At 36.9% G+C, this 21,476-nt stretch overlaps 1 protein-coding gene and 1 long non-coding RNA gene across 2 annotated transcripts in view; one reads left to right on the plus strand and one right to left on the minus strand.

Moving 5' to 3' along the window:
• The window catches only part of IL1RL1 (interleukin 1 receptor like 1), a 33,611-nt gene extending 18,564 nt beyond the window's left edge, over positions 1–15,047 (plus strand). The window contains exons 9-11 of the mRNA XM_037060812.1: positions 2,212–2,358; positions 11,138–11,305; positions 14,072–15,047. Of these exons, the coding sequence (XP_036916707.1) occupies positions 2,212–2,358; positions 11,138–11,305; positions 14,072–14,457 (701 nt within the window). The 3' untranslated portion in view covers positions 14,458–15,047. The remainder of the gene's footprint in view (positions 1–2,211; positions 2,359–11,137; positions 11,306–14,071) is intronic.
• On the minus strand, positions 600–21,417 carry LOC118997172 (uncharacterized). The gene is made up of 3 exons (XR_005068627.1): positions 21,333–21,417; positions 14,163–14,292; positions 600–914 (listed from the first exon to the last, which is right to left on the minus strand). It is a non-coding gene; the product is annotated as an uncharacterized LOC118997172 (long non-coding RNA).
• Between the last annotated feature and the right edge of the window lie 59 nt (positions 21,418–21,476).

Genomic DNA, 21,476 nt, shown 5'->3' on the forward strand with positions numbered 1-21,476 from the left:
ATGTTAAATATGTGTAGTCAGTGATTTTGTTCATTCTACTTAATTTATATTTGGTATCTTTCACCTGTTTTTCTTCAAATCAACATGGTTATAGTGTTTCAGCAGCTGTGTAAATTAAACAAAAAAATTTTGCTACTGTTGTCAGATTGTCACAATGAATTTCCTTATTTCTAATCATAGAATAAAAGAAATTACAGCATTATCCCTAATTTTAAAAACAAAAACTTAAAAAGCTTATATCTCCATATTACAAATATTACTCAATAAATATTTGATACTCATAATAATATTATACATTTATTATTTCCTATGCACCAGGACCTAATTATTTTCCATTGAATTTTTTATTTTTTTAAAACAATAGTCCATGAGAAAGAGATTATTGCTATCATCTAATTTTAAAGAGGAGAAATTTGGGGCAAAGAGAAATTGAATAAGTTGCCAAATATTAGAGTTATAAAGGCAAGATACAAATACAAGCAGTGTTTTTCTGTTTATAAGCACTTTCAGAAAGTATTTAGTGTTGTCATCATGTAAAAAATTATTTATACATGTATAAAGCCATTAATATTTATGAAGATATTGAACTTTAACTTCCTTCAATGTCTTGGATTAACTTCTTTCCTTCATTTGAAAATAACCAGCCACATCCGTTGTTACTTCACAACAATCTCCACAAGAAGTATAGATTTCTAGGATGCATCCAGATAGGAGTTTTTAAAAAAGTGAGCTGAGGAGGAATCCTGTTGAAATGATGTTCTTAGGGAGTATTTAGTATTTAAACTGATGACAGTGCAGACAGTAAGCTCTCTGTCAATCTGCCCCACCTCCACCTCCACCCCCAGCCCACCTTCCAGCTTTGAATCACTTCACCTTGGCCATTCTTGGTCTCATAGTGCTGCATACTCAGGAAGCTGAAGATCAATTGGAGAAAATTTTAATATGGGCCAGTACTTTTCTACCTTAAATCTGGGAGCCCAATGCTTTGAGATTTGAGATGAAAATCAAAAGACAACAATATAATCAATTCTCACTTGAGATTCTTCTCATGTGCATCATTAAATGGGACTATTTGTAAAATATGATAGCAGTTATAAAGCATCAAGTAAACTTAAAACAGCCAAAAATACTATTAATGAGCTCAGTTCTTATGTTCAATGTGTACTGCAATACATACCTGTTACAAGTTCTTAAAGATGGGGACCATCTTGCATATGTGAGGGAATGAGCACAGGATAAAGTTTGGTGATGGCTAAAGAATGTTCACCATAGAGAAGGAAGGGGTATGTGTGGGGCTGGAATCTGGCGATTTGACTTATCTGTCAGATAGCTTTAGAGGCTTAAATGGCTCCTGTTTCTTCTCAACTTCCCCAGGTCACCAACTCCAGATTCAACAAGTCCCCAAGACTTATTTCTTAATTCTTTCTCCTTAGTATCCCCAATATTGGGCTTGTCCATTGATTATTAGATGAGTTTGTGGCCTCAGCTCTCACTCCAAGCACTCCTGCCCATTCTACTCCAAGACCACAGAAACAAACCTTCCACTGCCATCAGATTAATTTTATTTTAAAACCAAGTTCATTGTTAACACCTCACTCAACAGTCTTCAATAGCTTTCATGACCTTCAGAACAGAGGCTAAATACCTTAGCTGGAGGCTCAGTTCTGGCTAAAACCTAGACCTGACCTACTTTTGTTACTGTATCTTCCATTAATTCCCCAAATTGGATCACTCCAGTTACTCAGAAAACACACTGCCATCTTTGCCCTCCAGTTCACAGCATTTTCTCTTGCCAGAGTAATCCATTTTCTGTTTTGCAGCAATGTAAATCTTATCTGTTCTTCAGAGACCTCCTCCTGCAGGAAGCCTTCATTGCCCATGCCCAGTCTAGCATGGAGTGAGCGTTCTTTCTAAAACCTCTGACTGTCAAAATCATGCCTTTATTTCCTATCTCTGTTAGGTTTACACATGTCTCTGTGTCTTGTGCACTCCAAGAATTCCCTACAATACCTAGCCTGGTGCCTTACACATAATATGGGCTCAGTAACTGTTCATTGACTGATTCTTAGAGAAGCATGAAAGTTCCAAGTCATCATCTGTTCATGAATTCCTTGTACCCTCAGTAGAGGCCAGCATCCATGTATTTGTTTATTTCACTTTGTTTTCATAATAATGATGATTATTTTCTGTCCTCCCTCTATCTTTGAATAGTTGATCATCAAAGCACCTACTACACACTTGCAGGATTTGGCATATTGTTAATGCTAACCAATATCATGATGATAATGCTGAAAGTGTTCTGGATTGAGGTTATTCTGCTCTGGAGGGACATAGCTAGACCTTACAAAACTAGAAATGGTAAGTAGCAAATTTCAAGTTCTTCAAAAGAAAAGGTCTCATAATGGCTGTTGGTCACTTGTCTCAATCTCTTAATAGCTATGCTACAAAACCCAGCTTCCATTTTCTTACCAGCATATAATTAGTAAATCTTTTAGTTCACTCAGAGGCTGTTCTTTGTTCTGCCTTGTCACTCTTTGTGGCTCTAAGATGCATCTCAACAATTCAAACTTCCTCCCTAATAGAACTGCTTTCTATTGAAGCCCAGTAACAGACTGCCCCAAGCCCAGAAAGGTTTACACATTTTGGAAAATGTATAAACAATGTGGAATTCAAAACATTAACTACACTGTTCCGAATTTCCAAATGTAAAGAGGTTAGATAGGTCCACTGGAGTACAGGAACCCTGTTCCATAGAGTCTCACCTATGCAATTGAGTTCAATAGAGTCTCACCTAAGCACATGAAAGAAGACAGTTCTGCCTGCTAAATGGGAACACCGTTCTTTCATCTGGAGACAGGTAGAGTTTAGATATTCTATATGGTTCAATCCACTAAAGATAATTATTGGATTTGGTTGTAAATTTAGATCCCTTAAAGTTTTTCATTATCTTTCCACTATTAGCCTTTAGCATTTTAATTTCCCTAGGGGAATCATGGGGAAAACAAAAGATAAAATTGAGATTTTCCTTAGCACAGAATACCTTATCCATGACTTGTTTATTTTACATTCCTTTAAAAAATTCTATTGATGTTCGAATACAGTTGTCTCAATTTTCCCACCACCAATTCCTGCTCCATATCCATGCCTACCTTCCGCCTTCAATCCTACCCCACTTTGGCTTTGTCTTTCGGTCCTTTATACATGTTCATTTATGACCCTTTTCCTCCTTTCCCATGTTATTTCCCTCTCCTCTCCCCTCTGGTTACTGTCAGTTTGTTTTTAATTTACATGTCTCTGGTTATATTTTGCTTTCTTGTTTGTTTTGTTATTTAGGTTATTTTGTTATTTAGGTTCTCACTTATAGGTGAGATCATATGGCATTTGTCTTTCACTGCCTGGCTTACTTCACTTAGCATAATGCTCTCAGTTCCATCCATGTTTTCACAAAAGGTAGGAGCTCCTTTCTTTCTGCTATGTAGTATTCCATTGTGTAAATGTACCATAGTTTACTGATCCACTCATTTACTAATGGGCACCTAAGCTGATTTCAGCACTTGGCTATTGTAAATTGCGCTGCCATGAACATTGGGGTACATAGGTTCTTTTGAATTAATGTTTCAGAATTCTTAGTGTATAATCCCACCACCAGTGGAATTGCTGGGTCAAAAGGCAATTCCGCTTTTAGTTTTCTGATGAAATTCCATACTGTTTTTCACAGAGGCTGTACCAGTTTACATTCACACCAACAGTGCACTAGGGTTTCCTTTTCTCCACAACCTCCCCAGCACTTCTTGTTTGTTGACTTGTTTACCATGGCCTTGCTGATTGGCTTGTAGTGCTATCTCATTGTGGTTTTGATTTGCATCTCTCTGATGGCTAGTGATGAAGAGCATCCTTTCATACTTCTCTGGGACCTATGCATGTCTTTGGAGATGTGTCTGTTCTGGTCCTTTGTCCATTTTTTAATTGGATTGTTTGTCTTCCTGGAGTGGAGTTATATGAGTTCTTTATATATTTTGGAGATCAAACCCTTGTCTGAGATATCATTGGCAAATATATTTTCCCATACACTTGGTTCCTTTTTTGTTTTGCTAATGTTTTCTTTAGCCATGCAGCTTTTTATTTTGATGAGGTCCCATTTGTTTATTCTTTCCCTTATGTCCCTTGCTCTAGGGGACACATTAGTGAAAATATTGCTGCATGGAACATCCGAGATTTTCTTGCCTATGTTCTCCTCTAGGACTTTTATGGTATCACTACTTATATTTAAGTCTTTTATCCATCTCGAGTTTATTTTTTTGTATGGTGTAAGTTGGTGGTTGAGTTTCATTATTTTTTTAATGTAGCTGTCCAGATTTCCCAACACCATTTGTTAAAGTGGTATTTTTATTCCATTTTATACTTTTACCACCTTGTCTAATGTTAATTGACCATAGAGACATGGTTTTATTTCTGGACCCTGTATTCTGTTCCATTGATCTATGTATCTGTTTTTATGCCAGTGTCAGACTGTTTTGATTACTGTGACCTTGTAATATAGTTTGGTGTCATGTATGGCAATCTCTTCTACTCTGTTCTTCTTTCTCAAATTTGCTGCAGCTATTTGGGGTCATTTATGTTTCCATACACATTTTTTAAATGTTTGTTCTATATCTGTGAAATATGTCATTGGTATTTTAATAGGGATTGCATTGAATCTATAAATTGCTTTGGGTAGTATGGACATTTTGATAATATTTATTCTTCCAATCCATGAGCGCGGTACATGCTTCCATTTTTTTGTGTAGCCCTTAAGTTCTTTCTTCAGTGTTGTGTAGTTTTCTACCTAAGGAGGTAAAAGACCTCCTTAGTTAGTTTTATTCCTAGGTACTTTATTTTTCATGTTGCTATAGCAAATGGAATTCTTTTCCTGATTTCTGTTTCCGATATTTCATTGTTGGTGTATAAAAATGCCTTCGATTTCTGAATATAGACTTTGTACCTGGCTGTTTTACCAAATTCACTTATTACATCAAGTAGTTTTGGGTGGAGTCTATAGGATGTTCTATGTACATTATTGTGTCATCTGCAGACAATGAAAATTATGCTTCCTCCTTTCTAATTTGGATTCCTTTTATTTCTTCTTGTCTGTTTGCTGTGGCTAGGATTTCCAATACTATGTTGAATAGAAGTGGTAAAAGCAGACATTCTTGTCTTTTTCCTGATCTTAGTGGGAAAGCTTTTAGTTTTTGCCCATTGAGTATAATATTGGCTATAGGTTTCTCATATATGGCCTCTATTATATTCAGGAATGCTCCCTGTACTCCCACTTTGCTAAGTGTTTTATCATAAATGGGTGCTATATCTTATTAATTGCTTTTTCTGCATCTATTAATATGATCATGTGATTTTTGTCTTCCCTTTTGTTTATGTGATGTATTATGTTTATTGATTCATGAATATTGCACCATCCTTGCATCCCTGGGATGAATTCCACTTGGTCATGTTGTATGCTGTTTTTAATGTATTATTGAATATGGTTTGCCAATATTTTGCTGAGAGTTTTAGCATCTGTGTTCATCAGTGATATTGGCCTGTAGTTTTCTTTCTTTTTTATGTCTTCACCCAGTTTTGGGATGTTGATGATGCTGGCTCCATAAAAAGATTTTGGGAGTCTTCCATCTTCTTGGGTTTTTTGAAGTAGACTATGAGGGATGGCGGTTAGCTCTTTCTTAGAGGGAAAGGAAGAAAATTCTACAAAGTAGAATTCTTCTGTTAAACTGTCTGGTCCAGGGCTCTTATTTGTTGGGAGTTTTTGATTACTGCTTCAATTTTGTTAGCTGTTATTGGTCTGTCCATGCTTTCTGCTTGTTCTTCACTCAGTTTTGGAAGATTATATTTTTCTATAAATTTGTCCATTTCACCTAGGCTTTCAAACTTCTTGGCCTATAGTTCTTCATAGTAATTTCTTACAATACTTTGTATTTCTGTGGTGTCAGTTGTAATCTCTCCTATTTTGTTTCTGATTGTGTTTACTTGGGTCCTCTCTCTTTTTCTCTAGATGAGTTTGCTCAAGTTTTGTTGATTTTGTTTATCTTTTGAAAGAACCAGCTCCTGTATTTATTGATCCTTAGAATTATTCTTTTACTCTCTATGTCATTTAATTCTGCTCTGACCCTGCTTAATTCCTTCCTTCTACTCGCTCTGGGCTGTCTTTATTGCTGTTCCTCTAGTTGTTGTAGATTTGAGTATAGGTTGTTTATTTGAAATGTCTCTATCTTTTTTAGGTAGGCCTGTATTGCTATGGTCTTCCCTCTCAGGACTGCCTTCACTGTGTCCCATAAGTTTTGGACTGTTGTGAGTTTATTGTCATTTATTTCCAGAAACATTTTGATTTCTTCCTTAATCTCTTTCTTGATCCATTCATTGTTTAATAGCTTGCTATTCAATCTCCATGAGTTTGAGTGTTTTTGAGTTTTTTCCTTGAGGTTAATTTGTAGTCTCAGTCCCTTGTGGTCAAAGAAGATGCTTGATATGATTTCAACTTTCTTGAATTTGTTGAGGCTTCTTTTGTGCCCTATCATGTGGTCTATCTTTGAAAATGTTCCACGTGCATTTGAAAATAATGTATATTTTCTTCATTGGGATGAAAGTTTATATATATACACGCACACACACACACACACACACATATTAGTTAAGTGTATTTAACCTAGGGTATTGTTCAATTCTGCAATATCTTTGTTAATATTTTGTTTGGGAGATCTATCCATTTTTGACAGTGGGGTGTTAAAATCCCCTAGTAGAAGTGTGTTGCTGTCTATATCTTCCTTGAAGTCCTCTAAAATGTTCCTTATGTATTTGGGTGCTCTTATGTTGGGTGCATAGATGTGTATATTGTTTATGTCTTCTTGATGGCTTCCTCCCTTGAGTATTATAAAGTGTCTTTCTGTGTCTCTTTTTATGGCCTTTGATTTGAAGTCTATTTTTTCACATATAAGTATGTCTACCTCAACTTTTTTTCCTGCCCATTTGCATGGAATATTTTTTCCAGCCTTTCACTTTCGGTCTGTGTAGGTCTTCTGTTTTGAGGTGGGTCTCTTGTAGGCAGCATATGTGAGGGTCAGGTTTCATCTTTTTTGCTACCCTATGTCTTTTGACTAGAACATTTAATCCTTTTAGACTTAAGGTTATTATTGATAAGTACTTATTCATTGCCATTTTACTCCCATTGTACATTTGTTTCTTTCTATCTCGCCGTTTTTCTCCCTCTCTTAAAGCAGTCCCTTTAGCATATCTTACAGTGCTGGTTTGGTGGAAGTATATTCTTTTAGCCTTCTTTTGTTTGGGAAGCTCCTTATTTTGCCTTCCATTTTAATTAAGAGACTTGCTGGATAGAGTAGTCTTGTTTGCAAGCCTTTGTTTTTCATTAATTGGAATATTCCTTGCCAATCCCTTCTGGCTTGTAGAATTTCCATTGAGAAGTCAGCTGCTAGTCTTGTTGGAGCTCCCTTGTATGTTATTTCCTGTTTCTCTCTTGCTGTCTTTAAGATTCTCTCTTTGTCTTTAAATTTTGCCATTTTAATTATGATGTGCCTTTGAGTGGGCCTCTTTGGGTTTCTCTTGATTAGGACCCTCTCTGCTTTCTGGACTTGTGTGGCTCTTTCTTTCATCAAATTAGGGAAGTTTTCCATCATTACTTTTTCAAACAAGTTTTCTATTCCTTGCTGTTGTTCTTCTCCTTCTGGTATCCCTATTGAATGAATATTATTCCATTTCATGTTGTCCTGCCTTTCCCTTATCCTCTCTTCATTCTTTTTTCAGTCTTTTTTCTTTTTATTGGGGTTTTTGGGAGTTTTTTTCCACTTTGTCCTCTATCTCACTGATTTGATTCTCTGCTTAATCAAGCCTGCTTTTGGTTATTTCTACTGTGTTCTTTAATTCAGGAATTGTAGTCTTCATTTCTTCTTTGCCCTTGTTGATTGTTTCTATGTTGTTTTTTATGGTGACATAGTTTGCAGTAAGTTCCTCACAATTTCCTCATAGTTTTTGGTAATTCTCTCTGAGTTCATTGAGCTTCCGTATGACCATTGTTTTGAACTCGGTGTCTGATACTGACTTGCCTCTATCTCATTTAGCATTCTTTTGGGGAAGTCTTCCTTTCCTTTTGATTCGGGGTTGTTTCTTTGTCTTCCCATTATTTCTGGTTTTCTGTATGTAATTAGGTTTTGATTATTATTGAGTTGTTCTCTCATAGGTCTTTCCCTGCTGTTGGTTGACTGAGGGCCACTTCACCCAACACATCTTGTGTGCTGTTGTCAGGTGCTGCCTGAACAAAACCACAAAGCCCAAGAAACTAATCCACACCCACAAGTATAATTTCCTCCAATCCCACTACCAATAGCAAATGAACCATTAGTAATAATGTTATAATGAGATTAAAACTATTATAAGAAAGGAGAGTGGATATGAGATAACCTACTGAAAGAGAAATGACTTTGAGAGGGTAGAAGGAGGAGCACTAGTAAGAGTTGGGAGTTGGAGCGATGAAAAGAGAGTACGTAAAGTATACCTCATGAATAAAGAAAGGGAATGGAGAATGTAGAATGAAGTATGAGAAGGGAAGTATGTATAATATGAGGTTTAAACAGAAATTAAAATAGTATAAAATAAAATAAAGTGAGAAAGAGAAAGAAAAAGAAAGGAAAATATTCAATAATTAATAAAAATGAAGCAGCCAAATTGGAGAGAAAGATCCAGTGGAGTACTATTAACAACGAATGACCTAAAGTTAATATAAGTGGTATGGGAATAAAAGGGAAAAAAGAAACAAAGAAAAATTTAAGAGATGTTTAGAGGAATGTGAAGTGATTTTATAATGATAGAAGGAGAGGGAATGCTAAGAGTGAGGAATAAAAAACAGAATAAGTGAGGGAAAATTAAAGCCTGGGATGTAAAGGAAGAGAAAAAAAGAATTAAAAAAAAATAAAAGGGCAGGATGAAAGAAAAATAGAAGAAAGACAAAAATGAAAAGAGAAAAAACAGGCTAAGATGGCATTATTAAAATTTGGGTCAAAAAAAAAGTCAGAGAGGGGTCCAGTAAAATTTGTTATTTGAAACACAGAATTACAGAGACTCTAGAGATAAACTTGAAAAAGCAATGTAACAATAGCTACCCTACCCACAGGCAACTCACAAAGTTTGTTAAAGGTGTAGAGAGAAAAAAGGTATTTTAAGATCTGGGCAAAAGAATGTGAAATGACCCTTGACAAGAGAATTCATTTTGAGTGTTTGGATGGGAGAGAAATAGTAAGAGAAATGGAAAAAAGTTGGAAAACTTTTGAATGGAAACAAGTTGTAGCTAGAAAGAAAACCAAGCTTGAAATGAAAATATTGCAAGAAAAGTGGAAGGTAAAATGGAGTAGGAGCAGGGAGGGGCTAAATATGTTCAATGAAATATACTATAGTATAAAATCTGGTAACTTATTATATATAAACTCACTGGACAAGAAATAAATGTTATAAAGTTATGCAGAAAAGAAAACATCACAAATCATGAAGAAGATCACAGTGGTTTTTATCTGAGTAGCTTCTTGTATTTACTTTTTTTTTTTCTTTCTGGATCTGCCTCTGGTGATGTCAGCTGTTGACCCTGTCTGACCTTTGACAGCCTGTTCTGTGCAACCAGTGATCTTCTATCACTGGCTTTCTCCTTCAATTGTTAATTTGGTCACTCTCCACTCAACAGTCAGATTTAAACTCCACAAGGCAGGGCTGAAACCCTTCTGCGGAGGGTCTGTTGTTTCCCCTCAGGCTGCTACTGCTCAGAGAGGAGTGGTATGCCTGAGCAGGATGGCTGCTGCTTATGGGAGTTGGTTCAGCACCAGTGGGTACTTTCTCAGTTCCCTCCCCAAAGCTTCCATCTAGTCTCTCCTCAAATCTCCCTAGTCCACTCTGCCCCACTTTTGCTAGTGATCTGCTGTCTCTGGTTGTCTCCTTTGGTTGAACAGGAGGAGACATCTGGTCACTAAGATTCAGCAGTCAGGCTTAAGCAACAAAGGGCCAGGTCAGAGACCCTCCTGAGGTTGGGGCTATTGTTTCCCCTCAGGCTAGTGGTCTGCCTGAGCACAAAGGCTGCTGCCATCTGGGGGATGACTCAGCATTGGGATTCCTGCAGCTACTCTCAGTTCTCTCCCCAAGGCTTTATTCCACCCACCCACCCCTTCACCCCCATCTCTCCTCAGGTGTCTCCAGCCCACTCTGTTCCCATATTTGCTGGTGTACCTGGGTAAGTGGCTGCAGATGAAAATTTGGGTATTGGCCTTTTAAATGTCCCTTGGGTCTCCAATTGTCTATCTCTATCAGAGAGCAACCATGCCACTCTTCACCACTGGTTATTATCTGTGCACTTTTGGGGCTCTGGTGTTCTAGGCTGAGAAGCTGAGCTTTGGGTTTAGACCCCAATCTCCTCTGGGGGATCCAACTGGATGCTTAATTATCCCACCAGTGCTGCCACCTGTGGGTGTCCAACCAGCCCTCTCAAGTCTCCACTGGACTACCTACCAGATGGATTGTGCCAAAGCTGGTTCTGTATGTATGAAATTATACACTTCTCTCTGGCTGTTGCTCAGTTGTTTGTGCTGAGTGGTTTCTCCATAATTGAGTTGTAATTCCAGATTGGTTCTGGGAGATCAATGTGAATTCTATTCACTCCTCCACCATCTTTATTCTCCCTATTTTACTTCTTTTCATAATAATAATGATCACTTTTTTGTCCTTCCTTTACCTTTTGAATCGTCAAAGCACCTATTACATACTGGCAGGATTTGGCATATTGTTAGTCCTAGTCAATATCATGATGACATTGTGAACAATACTTGTTAATACAGTCTTGATTAAATATAACAATATGATTTAAACTAACCTGTACAGGCTCTTCCTTGTTCTCTACCACTCAGTCTGGGGCTATAAAAGGGGGAACTTTGAGATTAAGATTGATTTTCTAATGATATTTTGTGGTGGTAGACTATTGTCATCAACTCTAGATTCTAGAATATTTGGGGGGCTGGGATATCATCACCACTAACCATAAAACTTGGTGATAAATAATAACTTTTGTAGAATCAAGTAATAAAGTTGTACTTACTCTCATTTTCAGATGGCAAGATCTATGATGCTTATGTTATCTATCCGCGGAACCACAAAGATAGTTCAGAAGCAACCAGTTCTGTTGACTACTTTGTTCACCAGATTCTGCCTGATGTTCTTGAAAATAAATGTGGCTATAACTTATGCATTCATGGGAGAGATTTGCTACCTGGAGAAGGTAACACTATCAACATACATTGGGGACAGAAATTCACTTCATCAGAAGGCTAAGCAATGGGTGGTGGTCTTATTCCTGCATTGGATAATAACTTAAAACCATTCTTCTAGGCTTTGAGACCTGAGATTTTAAATATTTCTCCAGAAAAATTAGATATTTAATCTTTGCTTCTCCTGTCCCTTTGCCAGCCTTATCATGAGGTATTCACAGCAGTGTCAGTGATGTGAAGACAGGGTAAGGCATCCTTAGAATGTGAATTTAGCAGGGCACTGCCCCTACTTTATATCCCATGTCCACTAGTAGGATTATTTAACATTTCTTAATTTTCTCTAGAAGATTTGAGTCTACAACCAAATAATTATGTTCTAACACCCAGAGGCATTCTAAAATATTTATAGAGTTGTATGAGTTTCCTTATGTTGGTGAAACATTTGCAAATTTATATTCTCACAAGAACAAGTAAAACTGTGTCTTCTGTTTCTTAATATTACCAGTTGATTTCATTTACTTTTGCAAGTTGTGTCACAATTCTAGCATTTCAGTGGTCATTCTTATCTTCCCTCTATATTTATGACACATGCCTATGAACCCTCCTTACCCTTCTCAAATTCCTCAGACTCATGGAAGCATTTGGAATGTGAATGAGAGAGGGACATTAGGAGCATAAGTCCAATAAAGTTAATGTTTAGTAAACCATGGGTTTAAACTGGTATTCCTACTGAAAGGAGGAATTCACATGCCTATGGATTAAAAGGAACACAGAACAGGTGAATTTGGTTTATCCTGGAATATTCAAGCAATGTTAATAACCTATTAATGGCCTGGGAGACTCATAAGGTGTACAATTCAGGGAACTGTAATCTAAGTAATTGAGGGTCTCTTCTTCCTCCAACTCTCCCCACTGGCTACCATGAAAACAGAGTCATGAGTCATGGCACTCAAATGCTCTTTTCATATTACACACCTGCTCTAGCAGTTGCAGAGACTAGCTATTAATGATGTCACACTATTCCTAGTTACACCTCTTCCCAGTCAAACAGGGATGCTAGCTCACTGAGGCGCAAGCTTATGTTGACTTTCTGGTGCTGTTTTTCCTTTGGAAATGTTTTTCACTTCACCCTCCTCAAATATGTCCTCCAATTACCTCAATCAAAGTAAAATAAAATTCAAAAAAACACCATCAGATTTTACTCTTCCCATAAGAAAAAGTTTATGTCTGATGGATGCAGTATATTTCTTTCCATGCTAGTTACCTTCCATTTGCTCCTTCAAATCTACTCTGTAACCCCTTTTATCCAGTGTCCCTGGGTAGCTGGTCATTATGAAATCTATCCTCCTTTGCTCTTTGCTCCATGTTGGTTTTGGCCAAAGGGAGGAACTGGCAGGAGTTCTGGAGAGGAGGGGCCAACATCCTTTGCCCCTTTTGGGTGAAGTTGCCAGGGTAGTTGCACTTCTCTCTCCTGGAGCAGGGTTTCTGTCAGTTGGTCTTTACACTCCTTGAATTCCATAACTGCTTCCTCCCTTGCACAGTGGAGGGTATAATGTCTCCCTGATATTATCATTTGTGGGATTCTGCACCATCTGTTATTGATTTCCCTGAGCTCTGCCCCCATCTTTTATAAATTGTCATTTCATTAAACTCTTTCATCAGTCCTTTTGAATGTACCACATTTTCTGTTAGGATCCTGACTGAACCAAGGTCTCTGCTTGGCTCAATTTAACATTTACTTTAGGCCATCTTTTAGCCACCACTCTCTAAGGATATCTGCAGTTGTTTAATTCATGGTTGGCTTTCCTTAATCATGCTGTCACCTCCTTGCAGTGATACCTGGGTATTTTACATGTTTTTCTGAGTCCACTCAGAAGTTGGTTAAAATCACTATAGTGTTACAGAAAACAACTCAGCCACTTTCGGGTGTATGGAGTGGAACTTTATTTTATATGTGCGGACCCAAAGGAGTCAGTCTCCAAATTCTGGGCCCTGAGCAGTGGAGAAGCAGTTATTTTTATAGAGCAAGGGAGGGCCCGTCCCTTGGATCAAAAGCAGATAGCAGCTTACAGAAGCAGAAAGCAGAGCGTTACATTATCTCTGGTATGTAGATGATAAGCAGTTAAAAAAAAAACTAGAAGAAACAAGACAAGTCACTGGGCTGTAAAACCTGGGCTATAAAAACAAATCACTCTCTAGTCGTGGTGCTGTGTAGCTATCAATTTCCCCTAACAATAGAGCTGATGCTTTATAAACATTGACTTGCCAAAGGGATCCATCTAGCTTAAGATTTTTCTTGTCCTGATTAAAGCAGCTTCTAAAACAGAGAATGGGGGGAGATGAAGTGGATCCAGAACTTCCTAGAGACATTAATCTGTTGAGAGGAACCAGGGTTCCTCTGTTTGCACTCTTTAATATGAGAGTGAAAATTCTAAACCCTTTGAAAACTTGTAAACTAATCTTTAAAAAGATAATAATGTAGCTAATGAGCCTGCATTTTGTCTCCTGTTAATACCTCTATATTTGCATTTAACTGGAAGTATTCTGCTTTAGTCAGGACTGACCTGCCTGGGAAAGAAGAGGGCCTTGGCCCTTATCTCACAGTGGGAGGGGTAAGATACAACATTTCTCCTTTTCCAAAGAAGTGAATTGATAGTATCAAGATCTCACACCAGATTATTCAATCACAATTTTTAAAAGTTTCAAAACATTTATGATCAAAGCATTAGATTTAAAAATGCAACAACAGGAAATCTTCTCCATGTCTTTATTACTAGATATGGCCACTGCAGTGGAAACCAATATCCGAAAAAGTCGGCGGCACATTTTTATCCTGACACCTCAGATCGCATACAGCAAAGAGTTTACCTACGAGCAGGAGATCGCCTTGCACAGTGCCCTCATCCAGGATGACTCAAAGGCGATTCTGATTGAAATGGAGGCTCTGAGTGAGTCAGGTAGACTGCAACTTGCTGGGCTTCCAGATTCCCTCCAACACCTGGTAAAAATGCAGGGTACCATCAAGTGGAGGGAAGACCATGTGGCCAACAAGAGGTCCCTGAACTCCAGATTCTGGAAGCATGTGAGGTACCACATGCCTGTACCAAACAGACTTCCAAGAAAGACCTGCATTCTGGCTTCTTTGAATGCACAGGAGCAGTAGGGCCTATGTGGGTGTGTCAATGCACCAGACTTTGTAACTGGGGTTTCTCCTACCTGCATTATACCACTGTGCTAGACAGTGAGAGTTGGGCCTTGAGAAGTAGGAAGGGCAAGATAATTTTTATCTAGAGACTTTACTTCCATTTTCCTGATTCTGTATGATTACAAAATGCTTCCAAATTTTTACCCTCAATCCCCTTCTCTCTACCAAACCTTTCCTTCCTTTTGTACTTTGCTGGTCTTTCTCCACTGTGGTCTGTGATCTTTTCACTATGATCTTTTCCTCTTTTTCTTCCTTTCTGATTGCCTTCTCCTTATTCCTCATTAATATTCTATATTTTGAACATCAAATTCAAAGTTTTAGAGTTCAACTTTTATGTAAGCTGGAAGAATATTCAGATTCCCTTGACTAGAACATTGGTAGTTAATCTTGCTTCACATGCCAGAATTTATTATATTTTATTTGATTGGGGCTTAGTTTTATCATCTCAATATTGCCTATTTTGTTGGAGTACCTTACCCAATTGCCATTATTACCTAGTTCGTTTCAGTTCTAAAATTTATTTCACATATTGTTATTGTTATTAGAAGTATTTTTCTCATTATAAAAATTATAGAATAGAAGGTATAAAAGAAGAAAATAACAAAAATAATTCATGGACCTATTATCCTGAGATTATATATTTGCTTTTTTAAAAACAATTTATATTTAAACATACCATTTATATAGGTGAGATTACACAGTATGTAGTTTTTATATTTTTTATACTTAACATCATGATAAAAGCATTTGACATGCCATTCAGACTTTAACATTTTAAAATATTTGTCGTGTTCTATCTTGTGCTTGTGTTACACTGGCTTTGTAGTGATAGCTACCATTTTAATAATCTGCAATGACCATATCAATATATCTTATATCTTCCAATTAAAAATTTTAATTTCAGAAACTTTATTTGTTGTCGCATTTCTATGAAATTAGTAGGACATTTTGACAGAACTGTTTTTGATAAACTAAAGATAATTTGCATAGTCTAGACTGTTCCTGTCAGAACATCCCTGGAGTTCACTCACCTGCCCTCAGGGGCCAAAGAGCTCATTAGTGGACCCATAGCTAACACAGAGTGTCCCCTCAGCAGGGTGCCAGAGTACAGATTTTGCAAGTCAATGGAGACTCTATCCTCAGTTAAGCTGCTTAATAAAGTGTATGATTTTGTATTTAACTGGCCCCTGACCCCCTCTCCCTGAAAAATACTGCACTGCAGACCCCTGACAGGAAGTGTAATCTTGAACTCATTGCATTCAATACCATGCAGGATCTTGTCTGAAAAGAAACCATATTTCTCAAAAGTTGCCTAAAGGAGCTACAGTTACCCATCTCTCTAGATACCCTATATTCTAAATCTATACTTCTTGGATTAGGATTACTGGGTAAAGTGGAAAACATCAGTGAAAGTTCAATTAAGAGAATGAAATTTCATATGAAATTGATCTAAAATTCAAATTTACCCGAGCATCTTGTATCTTTTTTTGCTAAATCTGCTTACCCTTCTCTGGTAGATTACTATACTTTTATGTGGTCTACGGCCATACCACCCTGAATGCGCCCAGTCTCATCTGATCTCGGAAGCTAAGCAGGGTCAGGCCTGGTTAGTACTTGGATGGGAGACTATACTTTTATGTGATGACATCTGATTTTTTTTTATTATTCAAGTACATTTGTCTCCATTTTCACCCCACCATGCCCTCCCCACCCCACCCATCCTCACCTTCCACCCTTGAACCCACTTCCTTTTGCTTTGTCCATGTGTCCTTCATGCATGTTCCTTGATACCCTCCTATTATTCCCTAATGATTTTTTTATTACTCAAAAATTAGCCAATGAAAAGGATGTGATATACTTGACTAGTTAACACCTTTTTGAATGAACCAGCTATGTAATCACGAGCAAGTTAAATTATCTAAAACTTAGTTACCTTAGGTAAAATGAGAATAATCATAACAAAAACTCTTTGAATATCTGTGCTAATTAAATGGAAAAAAAGTACTAGTATTTGCTTCAGAGTAAGAAAGCAATAAATGGTAGCAGTTGTTATGATACTTCATGATGTTTCTTGTAACATGGATCATATTCCATGTCCTCTCTCAGTGATGACCTCTAAAGAATCATCTCTCTCCAGCCCCACTATCAGAATAGATGTGCCTTCATTTCTGCTTCTCCACCCACCTTAAATGATAGATGTGTTATTGATTTATGGACACAAGGCATTTTGGAGCTGATTTTATTTCCCCTTTTACATTAGTTTCTTAAAAGCATAGAGCCAAATTTGTGATCTTTCTACAGCAAGTATATAGGATATCATAACAAGTAATTTATAATAATCTATTTCTTGTCTCCATAATTCTTTTGTTTTTTATTTGATCTATATTTCTTATCTTTAAATATATTTTAACTCTTTACATTATAAGACTCTTTGCAAGTATTTAGCAAAAATAATAAGTACTTTGCAAGTATTTATTTTATAAACATGTGCTGAGTATCTCTCTGTAAGGGGCATGGAGAGGAAAGGCTATAAAGGGAAATATGCAGGTAAGTCACACTCCTCCCTTACTTTAGGGATTTAGAATACACTGTGGGAGCTTGGAAGGAAGAGGAAACACTCCAATAAAAGGGAAAACCCCTTAAAAAAGAAAAGGGAAAACCCATACACCCATCAACAGAGAAATGTTTAGACAATTGCTGAACTCTTCCCAACATTGCTGAACTCCTCCATCATTCCTTTTCCTAAACTTATACACCACTTCCCAGGTCACCTAGGCTATCTGGGTTTCAGTTTCTGCAACTGAAAAATGGGAGAATGGAAAAGAAGATCTCTGAGGCTTTTCTCAACTCCCATAATTCATGGCTTCAAAGTACACACTCAGAGAGAGGTCAGGCACCTGTCAGGCTACCTGGCTCCTCAGACCAGCAGCACCAGCCTCAATTTCTTCATCTGCATATGAGAGTAATAAGCGCTTCACCTACTACACCAGGTAGTGTGAATAAAATGAATTCAGCCAAATCCTGTTGAGTATCTGCACTATAATTATGGTGAAAAGTTTTGTGAATTATACAAACACAATAAATTATTTCTAATTGAGTTAAATTTGCATACAATAAAATTTAGGTCCTAAGTTTTGACAATTACACATATCTGTATAGTTATCACTCCAAACAAGATAGAAATATTTTCATCAACTTACAAAGTTCCCTCCTACCTCTAAGGCAGACACTATTTTGATTCCTGTCTCCATGGATTAGATTTGTCACATCTTGAGATTCATATCAGTAAAGTTAGACATCACTGTGATTCATGACTTCCACACAATGAACATAATGTCTGAGATTCACCCATATTTTGCATTTGTGAGTAGTTTGTTTCTTTGTATTATTGAGTTGGTTTCCATATATGCCCACACAACAGATTGTCTTAACATTCCTCTGTTGATAGGTGTATGGGTTTTCCCTTTTCTTTTTTAAGGGGTTTTCCCTTTTATAGCTATCATGAATATGGTTACTTGTTGACATATGTTTTAAGGGGTTTTTTTTTTTTGGTCTAATTCCTAGGAGTGATCATGATATATATTTAAAATTTTAAGAAACTGATAAATTGTTTCTCAATCTAATTGTACCACTTTACATTCCCTGCGGTTATATCTGAGACTTCTGTTGCTCCACCTCCCCCCCAATAATTGGTACTGTCAGTTTTCCTCTTGTTTTAGTTACTTTAGTGGATGTTAAATGAATCTCATGGTTTTAATTACAGTTTTCTGATGATCAATGATGCTGAGCCTTGTTCATATTTCTGTTAGTCATTCAAACATCATACTCTGAGGTAAAATCTTTTGCACATTTTTAAATTGTGTTGAGTTCTATGAAGATATTGTTGACGCATAGAGATTATTTTATATTCTGGATACAAGGTCCTCTTCAGGTGGATGTAAGGTGAGATATTTTCCAGGTTTACCTATTCATTTTTTTAATGGTATAATTGATTAACAGACATTTTTAATCGTTATGATATCCAGTTTCTCAATTTTTCTTTCATGGTTAGTGCTTTCTGTATCCCAGAAAATATTTTTTTTGTTTGCCCACTCCAAGGTTATGGATATAGTCTCCTATGTATTTTTAGGAAATATTTATGACTCCAGCTTTAAAAAAATTCCTCACCTGAGAATTTTTCAGTTGATTTTTAGAGAGAGAGGAAGGAAGAGAGAGGAAAACATTGATGTGTGTGAGAGAAACATTAATTGGTTATCTTCTATATGCGCTCTGACCTGGGATTAAACCTGCAGACTTTTGGTGTATGGGGTGATGCTCTGACCAATTGAGCTCCCTGGCCAGGGCTTTGGTTCCAGATTTTAGGCTTAGGTCTGTGATCCATGGTGAATTAATATTTGTACATAGAATGAAGTAAGGGCCAAAGTTCATTTCTTTTTCTATAGAGATATCCAATTGTTCAGCAACATTTGTGAAAGACTTTTCACAATTGAATTGTGAATTCAATTCAATTTCACAATTGAATTTCCATTGAATTGAAATAATGGTAAAAAACCAATAGACTATGTATGTATGGGTCTATTATATACTCTATTATTTTCTATTTATAGGCTCATGTAAATATCACACTGACTACTGTTGCTTTATTCTAAAACTTCAAGTCATTGTAAGTCCTTTAACTTTGTTTTCTCAAGATTGTTCTGACTGTTCTAGATTGTCTTCACATAAATTTTAGAAACAGCTTTACAATTTCTTTGAAAATTCTTTCTGAGAGTTAGATTGGGATTGCATAAAATATATGGACTCTATAACCTATGGAGCCCATGAACCATAAACTCTATAGCTTATGAAAAATAGGTACTTTAACAATGAGTTTGCCAATCCATAAACATAGTATATTCCTTCATTTACTTAGCAGTGTTTTGTAGATTTCACAGTAGATATCTTGTACAACTGTCAAAGGTTTTATGCTTTCATATTTGATTTCTTTATGCTATTTTCAATTATATTTCTACAAATTTCATTTTAAAAATTTCTACTAAAACTGTATGGAATTATAATTGAGTTTTGTAGGTTGACCTCATATTCCATGTGTGGAGAACAGGACAGAATTAAGATAGTTTCAGTACAGTCAACTAAGATGGCATCGAGGGAAGCCATATTTAGAGCATGCATAGTAGAGCAATGACTGAGAGGGATGATGCAAACCCTCTGCAGTATAACATGGTGGACATGTGTTTATCTGAAAAGTAACACCACCACCTCAGAGCATGGATAGTAGAGTGACATAATCAACATGTGCTTATCAAGATGGCACAAACAACATGTGTTAATCAGAGTCTAATGCAACATTGTGTCATACAACAGTATAAAAGCAAAAGCCTTCAAATAGACAGCTCAGACAGTAGAGAAGAACTGAGACAGCTGAGAGGAGCTGAGACTCAGAGAGACACCCTGCTGCTCCAATTGATCCTGCTCTAGCTCACTCTGAAGCCACCGTAGTAGAATCTGCCTTGCAAGATATTGACCAGCTGATTCCTGTACCTGGACCTGATCTGAACTCTTGGGATTCAGGTTCATTATCAGCCAATTCTCTTGTGAAATATTATTGCTGATTGTTTCTGAGTGATTATTGTTACCGGGTTATTATAGGTTTGGATTGAATCTGCATTAATAAAAGCTGACTGAATAGCATAGTCACCTGTGATGACTCACTGTTATTCCATGGTGCTGGTGTTGTCTGTAGGGTTGATGACATTATAGGTGACCTGGCACTTCCATTCTGTGACAAAGTCTGGAGGCTAGCTTATAGGAAAGGATATAGTGTGAATACTCGCAACTTTAGAGTATCACTCGTGACTCCATGATCTTATTTACAGTTTGCAGGAATTTTTTTTTGTAGATTTCAAAGGATGATCTATATAAAATTATGTCCTCTTTTAAAACCAGTAATTTTACTTCTTTCCCATCTTGATGCTTTCTATTTTTATTTTTTTCTTTAAAAAAATATTTTATTTATTTATCTTTAGAGAGGAAGGAAAGGAGAGAAGGAGAGAAATATCAATGTATGGTTGCCTCTCATGAGTCCTCTGCTGGGAACTGGCCTGCAACCCAGGCATGTGCCCTGACTGGGAATTGAACCATGATTGTGTAGTTCGAAGGCCCGAGGTCAGTCCACTGAACTACACCAGCCAGGGCTATTTTTATTTTTTTACTTAATATAAATTGATTGTCCTCCGTGAGAGCTGTCCTTATCTTGTTCTCCATTTAGTAAAAACAAAGTGTTTCATTATTAATTTAAAAATTACCTGTTAGTTTCTTACAGATGTTCATTATTAGATGAAGAATGTTCCATTCTACTTGCAGTTTTCTGAGCATTATTACTCAAGAAAGGGTGTGACTTTTATCAGATGCTTTTCTTATTGTATTTATCAAGATTTAACTATATTTCTTTTATTATATTAATTACATTAACATTATATAGTATATTTATTATATTAGTAATGTGAATTATTGTCATTGGACATAAAAATAAAAATCACTGTCTCATTAAATCCTTTCCCTGTAAGTCACAATTTCAGTCTTTATTCTTGTTGGAAAGAGCCAACTGCAGACAAGCCTAAAAATGTACGCTGAATTCTACCACGCTATGAAAATTTAGAAAAACACTCTGCCTCAAGTGTTTGTTTCTTCTAAGCAATTTAAATCCTCAATTCCATACATCTATAGCCCCTCTCAATTGCTTCCCAATAGGGAATCCCCCCATCCCTCAGGCTAAACTGAGGGCTCAGGACCTGAGGTGCCTGAGACAGATCTGCTCCTCACCTTTGGCTTACCCGAGACTGTGCTGTGTCTTTGAGTCTTCCTTGGCTCCTTTTCTGTTCCCAGCCCTTTCCACCCCCTTTCCTTCAGTACTGGCACAGGCTGACTTTACTCCTCATTTTACAGTGCTGTTCACAGCTCTGAGGCCTGAAGGGGGC

The sequence above is a fragment of the Sturnira hondurensis genome, unplaced genomic scaffold (assembly GCF_014824575.4).
Source record: "Sturnira hondurensis isolate 20B ecotype Veracruz unplaced genomic scaffold, ASM1482457v3 Scaffold0012533, whole genome shotgun sequence".
In the NCBI taxonomy this organism is placed as follows: domain Eukaryota; kingdom Metazoa; phylum Chordata; class Mammalia; order Chiroptera; family Phyllostomidae; genus Sturnira; species Sturnira hondurensis.